At 34.3% G+C, this 18,704-nt stretch overlaps 1 protein-coding gene across 1 annotated transcript in view; it reads right to left on the bottom strand.

Moving 5' to 3' along the window:
- Positions 1-551: 551 nt before the first annotated feature.
- LOC120426513 (serine protease inhibitor dipetalogastin-like) overlaps positions 552-18,704 on the bottom strand; it is a 71,005-nt gene continuing 52,852 nt past the window's right edge. Inside the window, exon 2 of the mRNA XM_039591283.2 lies at positions 552-1,431. Within this exon, the coding sequence (XP_039447217.2) occupies positions 627-1,431 (805 nt within the window). The 3' untranslated portion in view covers positions 552-626. The remainder of the gene's footprint in view (positions 1,432-18,704) is intronic.

Below are 18,704 nucleotides of genomic sequence, written 5' to 3'. Positions count from 1 at the left end.
ATCTGGGTGCAAAAGCTGTGGTTGATGTGCACCGTTAAAGTTATGAAAATGAACAGTGTTTAAATCACGAAAAGCAAACTAAAGCTGAAGAGCCACAGCTGACCACTTATTATGTAAACCAAATGTAATTATTATAAGAAAAATTCAATAAAGTATATTTAATTCAAAAAAAAAAAAGGTGATGTGCATGCTTTTGCATGCGATTTTACCATCGGATTTTTTGTTGTGTAGAGAACTACTGATTTCTAAATTATTTTCTATTCGATTCGAAATAAATATTTTGAAAATTTGGAAATTAAGAATAACATTTCAAAACGGCTAAATACTCAATATTACACCCATTTATAATTTTAGTCTTGATTAAAAAAAATCGTTTTTTTAATCAGAAAATTACACAAGTGTTTCTTGAGGCTAAACTTGAAATAAACTTTGCAATAGCGTTTTTTGTTCAAATTAGGCGTATTATCTTCAAAATTTCAACTGAAACAAAACTTTTTTTGATTTCTTAATGGATTTTGCAGGATAATATTAATTTAATGCTCACCAGTAACTCAGTGTGTAAATACTTGTTTTCTGAAATATCATTTTATTGAATCAAAGCAAATTATAATGCAATTTAGCCACTTTTAGTTTCCACAATCCGGCGCCTCTCGGCACTCACAGCAGCAGCACCCGCGCTTGCGTTCCTTCTTTCCCTCCATCGCGCCGTAACCTCCGTCCTTGTCCTTTCCGATGGCCTCCAGCCGCTGCACACAATCCCCAATGTGGCCCGGCTTGAGCCCCTCGATCGTTAGCATCGCAAATCTCAGGTGGCAATAGTTCAGGTAGGTCACTCCGTCCGACCCACAGAACGGCTGCAGAATCGGTGGACACTTGCCCTCGGCGATCTGGTCCCGCTTGCAGAAGCCCTCGTACGCCAGGGTGGCCTTGTTGACCGATCCCACGCAGAGCAGGGTGCACGGATTTTGGTACGTCTTCTCGTCGGAACCGCACACCGGATGGAACAGGTTCTCGCAGCTGCCGATGCACTGTTCCAGCTCGCCGCGCAGATTCGCCGGGAAGATCCACGGATCGCGGACCGAGGCCATCGGCAGGAAGATCGGCTCGTGCGGACAGCGGCCGTAGCTGGCAAACTGCAGGTTCGGGACGGAGACCGCCATGCAGTCCATGCTGTGCCGGTTGAAGTAGCTGAATCCATCGGTGCCGCACACCGGGTCGTACTTGCTGTGTAGGGCCTTTGGGTTGTACGTCGCGGCGATGCAGGTGCTGAACGAGTTGAACTGCTCGTTGGTGACCTCGTACATTGGCGGCATGATCATGTAGTTTGCGGAACTGAGGTTGACGATGCAGACCAGCAGTACAAGTGCTGGAAGCGATAACATCTTACTATTCGTGCTGTTTGATATTAGTCGTACAAGGTGTGAAGCTATACTGGGTCACTTATCATCAGCGATGGTTGTTTTATGAACTTTTCAAGTAACTAATGAACAGTTGTTTTGCTAATTTTATGATCCGAAAACAAATGGTGCTTGAGTAATGAAGTAAAATATAATATATGGAACTTTTTAGCTAGTAAATTTAATGTTACATTATAAAGTTTTTGTAGTTTTCATTGAATCATACCCCAAACAATATGCAGTTAATTTCTAACTAAACAACTCGTGAAGCTTTATTCAAATCATTCTTAAAATACTAACCTAAACCCGTTACCTTCATTACCATAACAAGTGCATAAAAAATGATACCCTCATTTATTCGATTTCACCAACGTCACGCACGAGGTAAATAATGAAAAAAAAACCTTAACCCAGACAGATGCAACTCTTTCCTGTCACCGAGCCAGTTTAATGAAAAAAACTCGTCCGTTCACCCTTTTTTTCTAGGAACTCACCAGCATCCCTCAACCCTTAAATATTCTGAAAAGAAAAAAATATCAACGCCACCCAGAACCGTTCTCCGTGTCAGTCTCCAGAGTCCTGACGTTTTTTTCTCTACTCCTATTTTTTCCTTCTCTACACTCTAATCAAATCCCTCGAAGCACATTCATCAGCATGAAGAATTTAATTGCAATTATTTAGAAGTAATTTATTGCATTACGGACTAAAGTCGTGCTCGAGCCAACTCAAAGAGTTGCAACCGGTTCCTTAACTAGTTGTTTAGAGTTGATTCTGAAGGTTGAAACCGAAAAACACGAGCCCATTTCGAGTTCCTTCAAAATCCGTGCCGGAAAACGCCACTCACTTCCCCCGAGACAGAGAATCAGAACGGATGCAAATAAACCTCGAGGCAATTCCTGTTTTATAATTTATTTTTTTCAATCGTCACTAGACACTAACTGTGCTACCCCCTGGCGAATGAGGGCGAAAAAAACCCTCACCCTGTCATTTGCATACCGTTACCCTCGCGTTTTTTTTTCACTCACCCTAGAAGAGTTAGGGAAGAAAAAATCTAGATCGTGCAGATCAAAGGGTTGAATAGTCACCCCTCATGAAATTTTTGCTTTCAAGTTTTTGGTTGGGATTCTAAGCTGCATCTCGGTTTGAGTTTGTCTGTAGACTTTTGGCTAGGATCAGCTTTCAGTGCTGGAGTGGAATGAACCTCAATCGAGACGCCTAGCGAGGCAGGGATGAAGTTTCTTTAAACATATGTTCACAATACTCATCAATCATAGTTCATAACTCATCACTCATCTCTCAACACTCAACACTCGACACTCAACACTCAACACTCAACACTCAACACTCAACACTCAACACTCAACACTCAACACTCAACACTCAACACTAAACACTCAACACTCAACACTCAACACGCAAAACTCAACACTCAACATGCTCCTCCTTACTCTTCACTCTTTACTCTTTACTCTTTACTCTTTACTCTTTACTCTTTACTCTTTACTCTTTACTCTTTACTCTTTACTCTTTACTCTTTACTCTTTACTCTTTACTCTTTACTCTTTACTCTTTACTCTTTACTCTTTACTCTTTACTCTTTACTCTTTACTCTTTACTCTTTACTCTTTACTCTTTACTCTTTACTCTTTACTCTTTACTCTTTACTCTTTACTCTTTACTCTTTACTCTTTACTCTTTACTCTTTACTCTTTACTCTTTACTCTTTACTCTTTACTCTTTACTCTTTACTCTTTACTCTTTACTCTTTACTCTTTACTCTTTACTCTTTACTCTTTACTCTTTACTCTTTACTCTTTACTCTTTACTCTTTACTCTTTACTCTTTACTCTTTACTCTTTACTCTTTACTCTTTACTCTTTACTCTTTACTCTTTACTCTTTACTCTTTACTCTTTACTCTTTACTCTTTACTCTTTACTCTTTACTCTTTACTCTTTACTCTTTACTCTTTACTCTTTACTCTTTACTCTTTACTCTTTACTCTTTACTCTTTACTCTTTACTCTTTACTCTTTACTCTTTACTCTTTACTCTTTACTCTTTACTCTTTACTCTTTACTATTCATTTCAGACCTTTTGTTTATCAGGTTCTATAAACAAAGGTAAACATTGAGTGTAGGGTAGAGTAGTCATCAATGAGACACGGGGAACAATGATAAAATGGCTCTCACAAGTCGTAGTTTCAACCAATCAGGCTCATATTTTGGGGAAAGGTGTATCTACTGGATACACGTCTGCCATAATAGTGGCTTTGGTTATGGACGCTCCCTTGCAAAGTTATTCATAAATGTTTGATTTTGGGGTGTAAAAGTAAATTATGACTGAAAATTACATTTTCGCTCATAGGCTGCCAATAAAACAAAACCTAATATTTCTCCAAATTTCTTTCGTCATTTCATAGGGCATGAGTTGGGCTACAATGGCCTTTCATTAGATTTGACCAAAATTAAGAATATACCCAGAATCCAGGGCTGTCTCATTGTTCCCCACTCTTTTCAGCCCATGGGTAAAAATGAGACACTTTGATTTTTCTTCATTAAACTTTTCAAAATCTAGAGAAACCCTTCAAAACATGAATTGGAAGTGATTTTTGGCATATTTATTGAGTTTTGACATCATTTAGCCAAAAATATAAAGTTATTTGGTATAAATAAATGGTTTTTACTAAATTTAAATACTTTTTAGTATAACTTTTGTTACTTGAAGTTTCAAGTTGGCAACATTGCTTTAAAATGTTCAAGGTTAGTCACCTGCAATGGAACAATACCAAAACATGATGTTTTACAAGAAAAGTATTGATTTTCGTAGAGTGTCTCATTGTTCCCCACCTGTCTCATTGTTCCTGCCAAGTGCGTCTACAATGAGACAGTTGGATAGCTCTGACTGTAGAGGTCGGATCGATCTCATATTTTGGTCAATGTTAGAACACATTAAAAGAAAGAAATTGCAACAAAAAGCTCATTAAAACATGCTGAGGAAAAAAATACAAAAATCGTTGAAAGTTAAAAACCAAAAGTGTCTCATTGATGACTACCCTACCCAATCCCGCTTACTCCGATGGACATTCACAGAAGGTGTGAAAGGGATATACTCAATGTTTACATTTTTTTATAGGACCTAATCAAAAAATCGGCTGCCGATCCCTAAGTTGCTATGGGGCGCGGGTTCGATTCCCGTCTTATCCTCCTGGCCTTCTATCGGATGGGGAAGTAAAACGTCGGTCCATTTGCGTAAAAGAGGTTTTGGGTGACTCACCATACATAACCTTCGGACGCCTAGAAATGAGCAGAAACTTGCAACAGAGACCACAAAAGACCCAAGGTTCGTTAAAGTGGATTAATTTGCTTTTTTTTTGCTTTTTTATTCACTATTCACTATTCACTATTCACTAATCACTAATCACTATTCTCTAATCATTATTCACTGTTCACTATTCACTATTCACTATTCACTTTTCACTATTCACCATTCACTGTTCACTATTCACTTTTCACTATTAACTTTTCACTTTTCACTATTAACTTTTCACTATTTACTTTTCTTTCCCGAGCAGGGGTAAATAACACGGGAATACCAAATTTTGGTATTACTTGGGCAAATAACAGCGACCAAAATGTGCCCTTGGTTGCCCAGTAATAGATGGTAAAATACCATGAAATCATACCAAAAGCTTGTATGTGGAAGGGCACAACAATACCATACCATGTTATTCCAAAGGTAAAATAATACCACAAAATAAAATCATTTCAATACCAAGTTGAGGTCTTCTGGATTTTTGAACATTGCTTGAATACCAAAACTTGGTATTGTCATGGTTTTAATTTTAGGTATTCCCGCGCCCTTGGAAAATCATATTTTGGTATTCCTGTGGTCTTCCACAAACATGATATTGGTTTGATTTCATGGTATTTTACCATCTATTACTGGGCAACCAAGAGCACATTTTGGTCGCTGGTATTTGCACAAGTAATACCAAAATTTGCTATTTTCATACCATTTTTAGTGCAGCAGTTGCAGTTAGTGAAAAAAACGTAAATGATCCTTATGCAACAACCAAATCTACTCACCTGATGATTCCATGTTGTTTTTAGTGATATTCTTCACCACACCGAATGCATTTGTCATTGATGAACGGCTGTACTTGAAGTTCTTGAAGCTTCTGAAAAATAACAAGATTGAAAAATAAGTATTATTAAAATGAAACTGGATTGAAATTCACCAAAATTCAATAATCTGTTGATTGACTCGTTTTTCAAAGTATTTGGTTATTCCAACTTAGAAAAATTTCAGCGTTTTTGAAAAAAATATTAGTGGGTATATCACAAAAAAAATTTAAATCAGCTTTAACATTTTTGGGTTTCAAGTCATTTTAGCGCAAAATTAATTATCTCGTCAAAAATTAAAAAAAATCCATAGTTTCAGAGAAAATTGATGAAACCTTTCAATACCAAAATAATACCAAAATGTGGCATCCTGACTTAGAAATTTTTCCACAATGTCAAGTCATTTCTGTAGGGGGTATATCAAAAATGTTTAAAATCAAGTTTGAAATTTCCGGTTTTCAATGAAAGCATTCGCTTTGAGACATCATTTTAGCGCAAAATTAATTATTTTGTCAAAATTGGTCAAAATTTTCCCATAGTTTCAGAGGAAATTGATAAAACACCTTAATACCAAAATAATACCAAAATGTGCCATCCTGACATAGAAAATTTTCCACAATTTCAAGTCATTTCTGTAGGGGGTATATCAAAAATGTTTAAAATCAAGTTTGAAATTTCCGGTTTTCAATGAAAGCATTCGCTTTGAGACATCATTTTAGCGCAAAATTAATTATTTTGTCAAAATTGGTCAACATTTTCCCATAGTTTCAGAAGAAATTGATAAAACACCTTAATACCAAAATAATACCAAAATGTGCCATCCTGACTTAGAAAATTTTCCACAATGTCAAGTCATTTCTGTAGGGGGTATATCAAAAATGTTTAAAATCAAGTTTGAAATTTCCGGTTTTCAATGAAAGCATTCGCTTTGAGACATCATTTTAGCGCAAAATTAATTATTTTGTCAAAATTGGTCAAAATTTTCCCATAGTTTCAGAGGAATTTGGTAAAACACTTTAATACCAAAATAATACCAAAATGTGGTGTTCGACCATTGACAAATTCTGCAATTTTGCAATATCAAAACAATACCTTAAATTGGTATGATACCACATTTTGCTCTTGCATAATCCTTAAGACAAATTTTTAAGGGTCCAGGAATACCAAAATTTGGTATTGATACCAGAGAAAGGTATTATTACGCATTTCCCTTGTTATTTACCCATGCTCGGGTTTTTCTCTTTTCACTATTAACTTTTCACTTTTCACCTTTCACTATTCACTTTTCACTATTCACTTTTCACTATTCACTTTTCACTCTTTATTTTTCACTATTCACTTTTCACTATTCACTTTTCACTATACTTTTCACTTTTCACTTTTCACTATTCACTTTTCATTCGCTTTTCTTTTTTCACTTTTCACTTTAAATTTTTAATTTTCTACTCTTCACTTTAAACTTTCAATTTTTACTCTTTACTCTTTATTCATCAATCTTTACTTAATGATGCAAAATTCTGATGAAGTTCAACCCTGTCTAATCGAGAATCTCCTCACTTCCGATACCATTCCACCGACTTGAGCTCCGAACAAAAAACTGTAAAGTGAGGAAAGAGTTAATATTGATCCAGGAATATATTTGCCTACAGCCTGCGTTTTTTTCCTCCTTTTCTTTTCCGACTTCACTGAGGGGGGTGAAAAAAAGAAAAAAAAATGTGAGTGTGCCTCGTGCCTTCTGAAACCCTAGAACTCGGGAAGAAGTACGGAAAAGCAGCAGAACCAACTTGGTTGGTTTCAGTTAACCGTGCTGCCATCCCCGAGGATAATGAGTTTCTATGGCAACTTTCGGGCTCGCGCTTGCTGTGCGATGCAAAGTGCGTTTATTACCTTCTTATAAGTCTGGGCTAAGCCAGGGACGGGTTTAGTTACTTGGTGTTCAAAAATTGGGAAAAGGGGGAAAGTATATAATGTGGATTTTTTCGGTGGAGCCAACGACTCCAACGAAAGAGAAGCAACTTGAAAGCGCATGTATCAATGTCAGGTGAAGGATTGAAACAGTTTGGTGGAAGTTGAACGACTCAGGTTGCATTTCCGGTTGACGATTCCTGAGGCTAAGCTGAAAATGAAATAAGATATTTCTACATTTTTTTGTAACATACTTATGATCGAAGTTAATGAAAAGAAAAAGAACATGAAATTATTATTTTAAAATTTCCAATGCAAATGAACAGCTTGAAAGAATTCTTATTCAAATTGAATCGTCATATGTACTAACACTCAATCGTTACAGTTCTATTAAATTTACTTCAAAGTAACCGGGAAAATTTCGATCTTCATTTTGTAAGCTCGTTGTCCCAATGATTTATTCCCGACAGAGTTGCACCTTTCCCGTAAACTATTATATTACAATTAATTGCCGCACGCGAATGCAATCTCTAATTGCCTATTCAAATTTATGCACATACCAAATTGCTCCGAATGTGAAATACCGTTCTTAACCGTTATCCGTCGAGCATATCTCAGCTGAACCAATTTTTGGTACGTGCTCAGCCGAAACATTGGCCTCCCGTCGTCGTCACATACCCTGAAAAGAATCTTTTCAATGATTTAAAATTCCAACCCCTTTTTTTCAACTCGCTCTCTCCCGCCAGGACACCGACAATCATTTTTTTATAATCTGACTGCTGAATAATAAGAGAGAGGACGAAAAAAAAACCTTCACCCTCAGAATTTTCAGGGCTCACCAACGAAACAAGAATTATAAAAAACCGCTCAGCTGTGGCACGTGCTCGATCTGGGTTAGAATATAGAATAAAAAAATCATAAACATGCATTCCTGGGTAAAGGGTTTCCTTGTTAAGAATAAAATTGTAGAGAACGAGTTACACGCAGCATCCCACCGCGGAAAAGTGCTTTTCTTTTTTTTTCTCACCCCTAAAAAGAGAAATTATGAGAAAAAAAGGGTCACGCATATGTTTTCAATCTGGATTGAAGAATTCAGAACTTCAATGTGATGTTGGGAGTAGAAATTGTAATTTGATAAAGTTATAATAAATCAGTAGTTTGTGCAGGAAGTTTGCAAAAAGAAGACTTTTCAGCAAAAGACGATAATCTTATTGGATTAAATCAGGTGCTGAAAAAATCAAGTTTTGCAACGATTTAAATACAACATTTTTATAAAATTCCGGAAATACCCTTTGAAATGTTTTTTTAAGTGAAACGTCCCGGGCAGACGGTAATAAAAAACTTCATGCCATTTTAATAACAAATGCTGTTAAAATAACAAAAATTGTTATGGAATCTTCTTGAAAAATCAATTTTTGCATAAAGGTTTAGTAACCGTTTATGTTATCATAACAAAATTGGTTATTGGTCTGATATTGGTTGAAAGCCAGAACAACTTGAGAATAACATTTTTTGTTAAGGAAGAATACCTCCAACTGTTATTGGTACGATCGGATTAGTTGTTAAAATAACAAAAAATAATAACTAAGAGTTGTTCGAGAATAACTTAAAAATGTTATTAGTCTGTTATTATAATAACAATCCAATAACAAAAACAAACGACGAATAACAAATCTTGCTATAAATAACATAGAATGTTATTAGCCTAATATTTTCAAATATAAAAAAAAATATTTTCGAGTTATTTCCGTCTGCTCGGGGTTTGTTTACCAACTGGAATGTAATTTTCCGTCACGATGAGTGTCAAACTCCAAAACAGTGACGGCAATAAGCATATATGGTTAGCTGAAAAAAAAACAGTTTAAAGAGTGTTTCCGGAATAAAAAAAATTATTGCCTTTAAATCGTACTTAACGAAAAATGCCTAAAAAATGATCTTTTAGCTAATTGATGAATAACAGTAGTTTATGCAACAAGTTGCAAATAGAAGATTTTTTCAGCACGAGTTGTACATTTATCCAACGAGGTTTACCGAGTTGGATAAATACGACGAGTGCTGAAAAAATCAAGTTTGCAACAAGTTGCTTACAACATTTTTTGCAATTCCGAAAACGTTTCTTAATGGAATTTTATGTCAAACATTCATGTATTTAGTAAATTCACCTTTCAAAACGCAAAAATATTGAAAACTGTTACTGTTCGATACTAGTGTAGAAAAGTTTAACTTGTCAGCACTGGTATTGAATTTTCCATTCTGTTATTTTTGGTAGGGAAAAGTAGGCCGTTTTGTTTCTCCAGAAAGACAGAAAAAGTTGACAGTTTCACTGCGGAATTGTAAAAAGGGTATTTTTAATGCGGAATTTGAATAATATTTCTTTTCTGTTTTGATGGTTCAGAGTTAAACTTGATTTGTTTTGGAAATAAGGTTCTAATAAGGTTACTGAATTTTTAAAATTTCACGGACAGCGTAAAATTCATGAAATTTAGAATTTTCAATGGAAACCCGTGAATTTGATAATTTTTTATACCGAAACTTAAAAATATCAAAATTTAACAAACATTTTACCTACAAACCATTTTTATGTAAATTTTATTTGACTGAAAATTCCATGTGAAACTTTTCTTAAAATACTTATATAAGTAAATCATGTTTTCATTCCCTGCAAACAAACAATTTGACGTTTAATTTTACCTCATAATATTGATTTTGATTTTAAAAATCAGGCCTTTATATTATATTTAAGTTTTTTTTCGTGTTTAGTATTATTTTCACCAAATTTAATGATTCGGTAATGATCCCTGTGGACATTGGTTATTTCAAAGTATTTTTTTTTAGTTTTTGAGACTTTGTTTTAGATTATAATAGAAATAGAAACGAATCTGAAAATACTTTTAAGCTTCATAAATCGAATATGTTGAGAAAAAATATTAATTTGCGTGAAATTTGGTGCTTTGGAATTATGGTTCCCGAGAAATTAGATTTTTCTGAGCGTGAAAAACCACTAAGTACCTATTATAATTTAATCCAATCTTTTTTTTTGCAATTTATTTTGTATCTTTTTTTATTTATTGCAAAAACACTCTATTTTCTGATGTTTAGGCAAATTGTTCATCCTTACTGAACTAAATTTCCCAGAAAATTGAGAATGAAAGTTTCTGCTGTTTTAAATTTCCCGTTAATTGACATTTTGAATAAAATTCGTTCACATTTTTGTTAACCTCAACAAAATACTCTTAAAAACACGACTTAAAACAATCATAGATTTTTTTAAATGAATACTTGTTTATCTGTTTATTTAGTAAAATATTGTATTGGAAAAATAGTAAAAATTATTTTGAAATTTGCATTTCTCTATATTTCAAGGTATTTATTGACAAAATTTAAAAAAAAATAAAATAATAACTTTTTAAATAAACTTAAGCAAATTTGTTGCCAAATTTAAATAACAGCATTTCTTAAATCGTTCATATTTGATTCCTTTAAATTGTTTTGCCAACAAATTCAACATCCACTTTAAGAGCAAAAATTACCATGATTAATTATGTTATGAATTTTTAATTATCCCTCAACGTGAGAGGAGAAGGAGGAAGGTTCTGACGTCCGTTTCGCTGCCCCCCTGAGGCTCATGCCTGCCAGGTTTCGGACGTTTTTTTTTTTGCAAAGATTCCAACAATCTCTGCAACTGACATCAAAAGCACTGGCCAGCTTTTCAGCAACAGCCCGAGTCGCGACTGCCAGCGAGAGATAATTAATTATAATAAGATAATTCTATTTTCTGGTAACGGAGTTCGAATCAGAGGAAGAAGCAGCGCGAGAAAAAAGGAGAGAAAAGGAAATTAATTCCCTTTTTTTTCTTCACAATTTCAGAAGCAGATTTGGCTCGTCTCGAAAAGTTTTTGTTCCTTTTTTTTTGCTCCAATTGAACATTTGTCACAAAGTGGACACAAGCTGATTGGGAAAAAGGCCATTTTGATTTGGGGGTGGGAGTATACTGTGACTGGAAACAGAATGCGCGCGTCTTTTATTGATTAATTTTAATTAATGGAAAATGGGGTAGCGAATCAACCCCTCTTACATAGCAAGAAAAGGAAGCTGCTAAGGGTGAAGGTGAATGAAACAAAAGCGCGTGCAAACGGGATCGGTATCTGATTTTGACAGGGAAATGGCATTTAAACGGAAAATGACAGAGGGTTTGAGCAATGTAACGAATAATGTTAATTATAAAAGAATAGTTTGTGATTTAAGTGCATATTTACGGTATAATTTTATTATAATGTCAAATTTAATTTCTCAAAATTTTATGCTAAAACAAGTATCTCAGACCTAATATTTAAAAAATCATAACTTCACCAAGGAACAACATCAAAATAACCCCATTTCCAACAAATTAACCCTCCAATTTACCCTTTTATGTCACACTTTGACCTCTTTAAACTCTTCCCTTTCATGTTTTCCAGTTCGACACTTTTGCGGCGAAAGTGGCACCGTTGTCACTTTTGAATGTCTCTTTGTAAGAGCCATAGGATAAAAACCCCCAAAATTTATTGAATTGATTTGCCACCAACTGTCTAGATGGCTTCTGTGTACAATGCTTTGAAACACCACTTTGGGGTTTTGCGTTCTTTTTTGTGTTGCTCAAGTTATGCTGAACTCTCGGAAAGGATGAGCTTGAGCTAACCCCTCAGATCCAAAGACAGCTTTGTGGAGAAAGTGACTCTGTGTGCGAAACCAAATCAACCCGACTGATTTATGCCAGAAATCAGTTCAAGGAGCCTGGGGTGGTTCTGTTTTAAGTTATGTCATATTTCAAAAAGCCTCTTTCAAAAATTATCGTACACAAAAAAACAAAATATTTAATCTAAAATTTAAGCTATTTTTAGGAAAACCACCCTAACGAAAAGCCACAAAATTTCCGCGAAGCATAAAAACATGTGTTGAACACGACGTGTGAGCATCCTTTGGCAAACATAAACGCGTAACGGGTGGCGGAGGGCAGCAGCAACAAGCCGAGATATCTGGTCTCGGGGTATTCGTTTGCCATAAAAAAGAAACCCTCCCACAACATATCCCGCTCCGTCTCAGACACTCAAGCAGTCCGCATGCCATTTGCAATGGGTTGTGAGGGAGGAAAACCAAATTGTGTAGAACGGCATCGTGTGTGTGTGATTTTTTTCCCGCCAACATCGGTTTTCCAAGTGAAAGGTTTTCTTGATGAACTTTTGAAAAGATCTTAAATGACTGATTTTCAACCTTATTGAAAAATTTAAAACGTAAAAACAAAAAAAGGTAATTTTATTTTCTAAATACCATGAAACTTTTTCAAACATTAATCAAAGACTTTCACCACATGTTGTCGGGGTATAGAACAAATATGATATCACCTTGCAGCTAAACGCATTAACCACTTCAAAGGCAATGCTGGCGAATTCGATTCGCCATCGAGTTATGGGTGGGCGGCAGCGGCGGCGGGAGCTCAAGCCTTGCTTCGGTGGGGGATGGGAAATGGTTGCGAAAAATTTGCGAAAATATAATTTCAACTCATATCTGCTGCTGCTGCTGTTGCTTTGAGTGGTTGTTAAATCGAGTCTTTTTTCCTTCTTCTTTTGTACTCGTAATAGCCTTTAATAACCCGAAGGGGTGCTGATGTCCACTCTTTTTTCATGATTGGGTAATTGAATTCGTATTAGGATGATGGCAACTGTTGGTGACACATTTTAAATTGGAATTTAATATTTTCATAAATTGTATCTGAAAAGTTCAGGATCGTATTTATTCACAATCTGCAATTTTCTATCATTATTTTTTTTATATTAAATGTTAACATTCTATTTCATAATGTACAATTGATTACTTAATTTTACTAATTACTTATACTAATTTTATTTATTTTTTCATTCAAGGTTCACGCACTTGCAATAGGAAAAAACACTTCTTTAAATTCAACAATTAAAACAAAAAAAAAACAGTTTCAGACCCGATGAAAAAAAAAATAAAAATAGAGATAGTTTTGAGAATTGAACCACAATTTAAAGAATATTATGTTAGCAAATGATTAAAGCTACAAAAGCTTTATTAATGAGAAAATGGAATAATCTGCAATTTAAAAAAGCTGTGTTTTATGACTTTTTAGCATTTTTAAACATTTTTTATTGATTGAACTCAAGAGTCCGTTTTGTGGTGACCTGTATGTTTGTCTATTCCTTTCTATTGACGTGGTTTTTTTCTTCTTAGTTAGATTGTAAAGTTCAAATATCACGATCGTCTTTCTCGTTAGTCAATAAATTATATTTGACCATTCGTTTCCCGCGAAAGCACCTTTTAGCATTATAGCTCGTAAAGCACGGTGACAAATATTGTTTCAACGCGATTGTTCAAGTCCTTCAGATAACTCATAACTCATCAGTAATTAATCGGTCGATCATCTTATAAAAACTTAAAAGTATAAATAGTCTCAGGTCAACTCTACGTAAATGTGTTAAGCTGAGTATAATATTTCACCTTTTAATTACACATAATTTTGATTCTATCTTTCCCCAGCCGGCTGTCTAAGATTGAATCATTTGTGCTAAACTCAACACCAAATAACCGGAAATGGTCTCATCCGCATCATCCGATTGATTGCTTTGAGAATACATAATACATCACCCTATCACTCAACGAAATTCATTGATTATTGGGTCACATCATCATCCTCTATGATGAATCCTGGCCATTACCCTTTTCCACTAACAAAATCCCAAGTAGAAGTAGTTTTTCCGGTGGATATCGTATAGAACCCACCCTTGGTAGCAGCCTGTGCTAACTAACATTCTTGTCCCATCCCCTCGAGATCTACAAACTGACATGGCGGGCGCCATTGGTGGCCAACGACTGTTTCCTATTAGCAATGGCTCTAGTTTTGATGATTGTGATGTTTTATCTTTTCAGTGCATTCATGCATGCTGTTGATAAGGGAAACATTATTTGATCGTTGAAGAGTATGACCGGTTATGTTGATAGGATATTACGGTCCTGTTCAGCAACGGAGAAGGACAACCATGGGTGGTCTCTCATGCTCATGCTCATGCTCATTTTTGATTGATTGAATTCAAGTAATTCAAATAAACATAAATATTAATGAAAAATCTAAATGTTAAAGAAATCACAAGGGAAACCATTGAAAACAGACGGAGAAAGGTTAGTTGATAGTTGAAAATTCAAATATGTTTTTGTTATTTTTCAGATTTAGTATGCTTTTTTATGTTTATTTCTGTTTTTTGCCATGTTTTTGCATAATATGTTGAATGATTTCGGTCAAACTGACACAAGATTTGTACATCGATTTGAAAAAAAAGCTTTGCAGTGCTTTAAAAACTTATGTCCCTATTCAGACTGTTGTCCCGATTTACCCCTGATAACGTTTCTTTTGATAAAAAACGTAGGTTTCCATTATATTTTTTGCAATTCCGTCGTGAAACTACGTACTTTTCCTGTCATTCTTGAACGACGAAATAGCCTACTTTTCTGTACCAAAATTAACAGAATCGAATAGCAACACTTTTCAAAATAAATGCTGAAAAGTTCTACTTTTCAGCACTGAAATGGGTGCTGAAAAGTTGAACTTTTCAGCACTTGTTTCGAAAAGTAACACTTTTCAACATTTTTTTTATTTAAACGATTTATTGACAAAATACATGCAAATTTGACTTAAAATTTCACTCAATGGGTGTTTTTCGGAATTGCAAAAAATGTTGTATGGAACTCGTTGCAAAACTTGATTTTTTAGCACTCTTCGTATTTATCCAACTCGGTGAACCTCGTTGGATAAATGTACGACTCGTGCTGAAAAAATCCTCTTTTTGCAACTTGTTGCATAAACTACTATTTTGTACCTAGAAAAGCATTAAAAAAATTAATTGAAAGTTCCCAAAGAGCCTTTCGAAAAGTAACACTTTTCAACATTTTTTTTTATTTAAACGATTTATTGACAAAATACATGCAAATTTGACTTAAAATTTCACTCAATGGGTATTTTTCGGAATTGCAAAAAATGTTGTATGGAACTCGTTGCAAAACTTGATTTTTTAGCACTCTTCGTATTTATCCAACTCGGTGAACCTCGTTGGATAAATGTACGACTCGTGCTGAAAAAATCCTCTTTTTGCAACTTGTTGCATAAACTACTATTTTGTACCTAGAAAAGCATTAAAAAAATTAATTGAAAGTTCCCAAAGAGCCTTCGGCAGAAAAAACTCTATAATAAGGAATAAAAAAAATAAAAAAGACGAAATTGAATGTTACATGGATGTTTTAAACAAAATATTGAAAAAATATTTAAAATTAGAAATTTCCTAGTTCGATAAAAGCCAAACTATGAATTTCTAATTTTGAATATTTATTCAATATTTTGTTTCAAAGAAATTATCATCGTGTTCGTGATATATTTCTAAATTGAAGAATCAAGATAACTATTTTTATTTTAAAACTTTTGAACTATGTATTTTGATTGATTCTTTATATTAAGGGCTAGTGATTTTTCTCGATTTCACAGAGCCGCGTAATCCGTAAAATTGGCTCTGTGCCATGAAATTTTGAATTTTCAAATAAATTTTTCCTCAATAATTGTATAATTCTAATAATAGTCTCAAGCTTAATCCTTATAAATTGTATATTTTAGTATATTAATTAATTATTTCATTCAAATTGGTTTCCTTTTTAAGATTTTAATGTTTAGTTTATAAATGGAATTTTACCTAGATGCCAAAATTAATATTTTCTTTTATGATACAAATAAGTAAAACAAACCGATTTGTTTTGCTTTCACTTCAACAATGTTTATTTTTTGGATGCTTCAATTTTGCCTAAATTTAAGCATATGAATTTTTCGTTCCAATTAGGTATGCATAATGCATTTTTTCAATATTTCATCACTTTAGAGCAGTTTTTAAGGGTCATACCTAATCTCAACAATAAAAAATTAGACAACGAATTTTTTTTTGTGTTTCGATTATCCGAAGTGAAATCTCGCCAAGGCCTTCGGTTAATCGAGTCTTGACTGTAGTAACAAAACTGTTACAATTTACAATGCATGTTGTAATCTTTTTTTATTTCAACATTTTGGAAATTTTGCTTGACATTACTGGTAACGAATATTTCCACTAATAAAATGTTAACATTAATTGTCTTCTTATCTTAAGCCTAGATAGCAGTATTTATTGAATATTTTGTGTACAAAATAATCTGTCCATATTGTTATAATATTAAAGTGTTAAAATAACCCATTTTTAATTAAAAAAAAACAGTTTTTAGGGTGCCGAGAAATTCAAATGTTTTGTTATTGGTATGCCGCGAAATTTCCAATTTTTTGGCCATGAAAAATCACAAGCCCTATTTGTATTGGACTAACTTAATTTTGTATTGTAATTTAATCACTAGTAATCCAAGGATGTAACCTTTAGCTTATGCTGGAATGATTTGTTTTTTTTTATCTAAAAGACAACTATTGAGAAGTTTCATAATTTAAAGACATTTTAACAATTTGAAAATTATTGTAGAATTCAAACAACCTAAATAGAAAAATAAAATATTGTGGGTATAATTTTATGCAATTTTTTAATAAATCATCGGAATAATTAGAGTTTTCAAATTGATTTTCCCGTTTCCCGGTCAAATCATAATCCGGGACAACTAAATGAAAACCCACAAACTGAAAAAATATATATATAAATTAAGGAGGTTCAATAACTGCACCATGAGGTCCCTCCAAAATGCCATGTCATTTTTGGATGGCTCCTAAGTAATTTTCTCGAACAAGTTGTAAAAATTATTAATTACAAGGTTAAACGACGGTCATACAAACAGGTCATAGTGAAAAATAAATTAAATGAGGAAATAGATCAATTTTTTGAAAATGATATTTAAAACATCTGATCAAATATGCATTTCTTAAAAACCTTCTCAAAAGCTATCACATATTCCACCACTCTGTTCAACATAACAACCTTTTTATGCTCCTCCAATGGTGAATCGACATTGTCTCTTATCGCGAATTCCAACGACAACGTCGACCGTGAATGGAGCCCATCACACGGCCTCAAAACTGCTCACCATCACTGTTTGTGTGTGTGTGGCAAACTGTGACAAATCGCCCTGCGGCAACATTTTCCAACTTAGTGTCTCTTTCGCTTCAGCATCATCTCACTTAATCTGGCATCTCCTTTCTTTTTTTCTCTTCCCTCCCACAGTTAGTTTGTGTTTTGTAATGTTTTTAAAATTTTAATTTGACTCATTTGAATTTTAAGCAGTTCTGTGTGACGACAACGACAGCGAGATCCGAGAATCAAGTTAGGACGATAAAAATAAAATCAAGATGCCCGTTTTTCTTGCGGAGATCGTGGCGGCTGCCTAGTTTTCCACGCGAAATTCGTTCCGGCAAGGACGGCAGGGAAAATGTGTGGAACGTGAAGGGAAAGGATGTTGTAAAACCAACCTCGGAAGGAAGAAAGTTTCGGTGCCTCTGGACGAAAGATAACAAAATTCGAAATGAATTAGAAATTTATGATTGCTGGAAGAAAAATTGCGGGATTAAATATATTTTTCGGGTCGTTTCTTCCACTGGATGCTGGTTTCTATTTCCTTAAAAATCGTTGAGATTTACATATCTGAGGTTGGGACAATTTTGACTGAGAGAAAGGTTGATGACGAAGAAGGGATCATAACGGTAACAATATCTCAAGATGTTTTTTGTCTTTTCTTGTAAATAGTAACGAGTAATTTCACACTCAGAAATCAGAAAATGAATACAAAAAAAATCTACATTTATCATGATAAACGAGGTCAATTTCGGAAATAATGTTGCATTTTTGGGAAAAAGTCGTTTTCTGTTGTAAGTTACAATCTCAGAAGTCTTGCAAAATTAGGACTCTAAGGTGGTTATTTTTATAGTTCAATATTGTTCAATAAATTTATCCAAGTCTGATTGTAATTTCAAGTTAATTTTCCTATCTTTCAAAATTCCATATGAAAAAAATAAATTCAATTATTATTTTTAAATATATGAAAAATACTTCTTTTTATCCACCGTCGCATCCTTTTCGCGATCCTTTGGTATATAAAGTGGTTGGGTTGATTGGTGACTCTCGGCTCCTCGACTCACCCACCTAACCTACCTACACCTACACACCCACGAGGGCCAGAACCGGAAAAATGATGCCCACTCCAACTGCCCCCGCACTGATTAAAATTTTGGATAATGCGTATAGCGCCATCCTACTCACTCTTTCTCTCTTTCCCCCCCCCCTC

The sequence above is a fragment of the Culex pipiens genome, chromosome 2 (assembly GCF_016801865.2).
Source record: "Culex pipiens pallens isolate TS chromosome 2, TS_CPP_V2, whole genome shotgun sequence".
Classification (NCBI taxonomy): Eukaryota; Metazoa; Arthropoda; class Insecta; order Diptera; family Culicidae; genus Culex; species Culex pipiens.
This window is presented reverse-complemented; position numbering and strand designations above follow the sequence as displayed.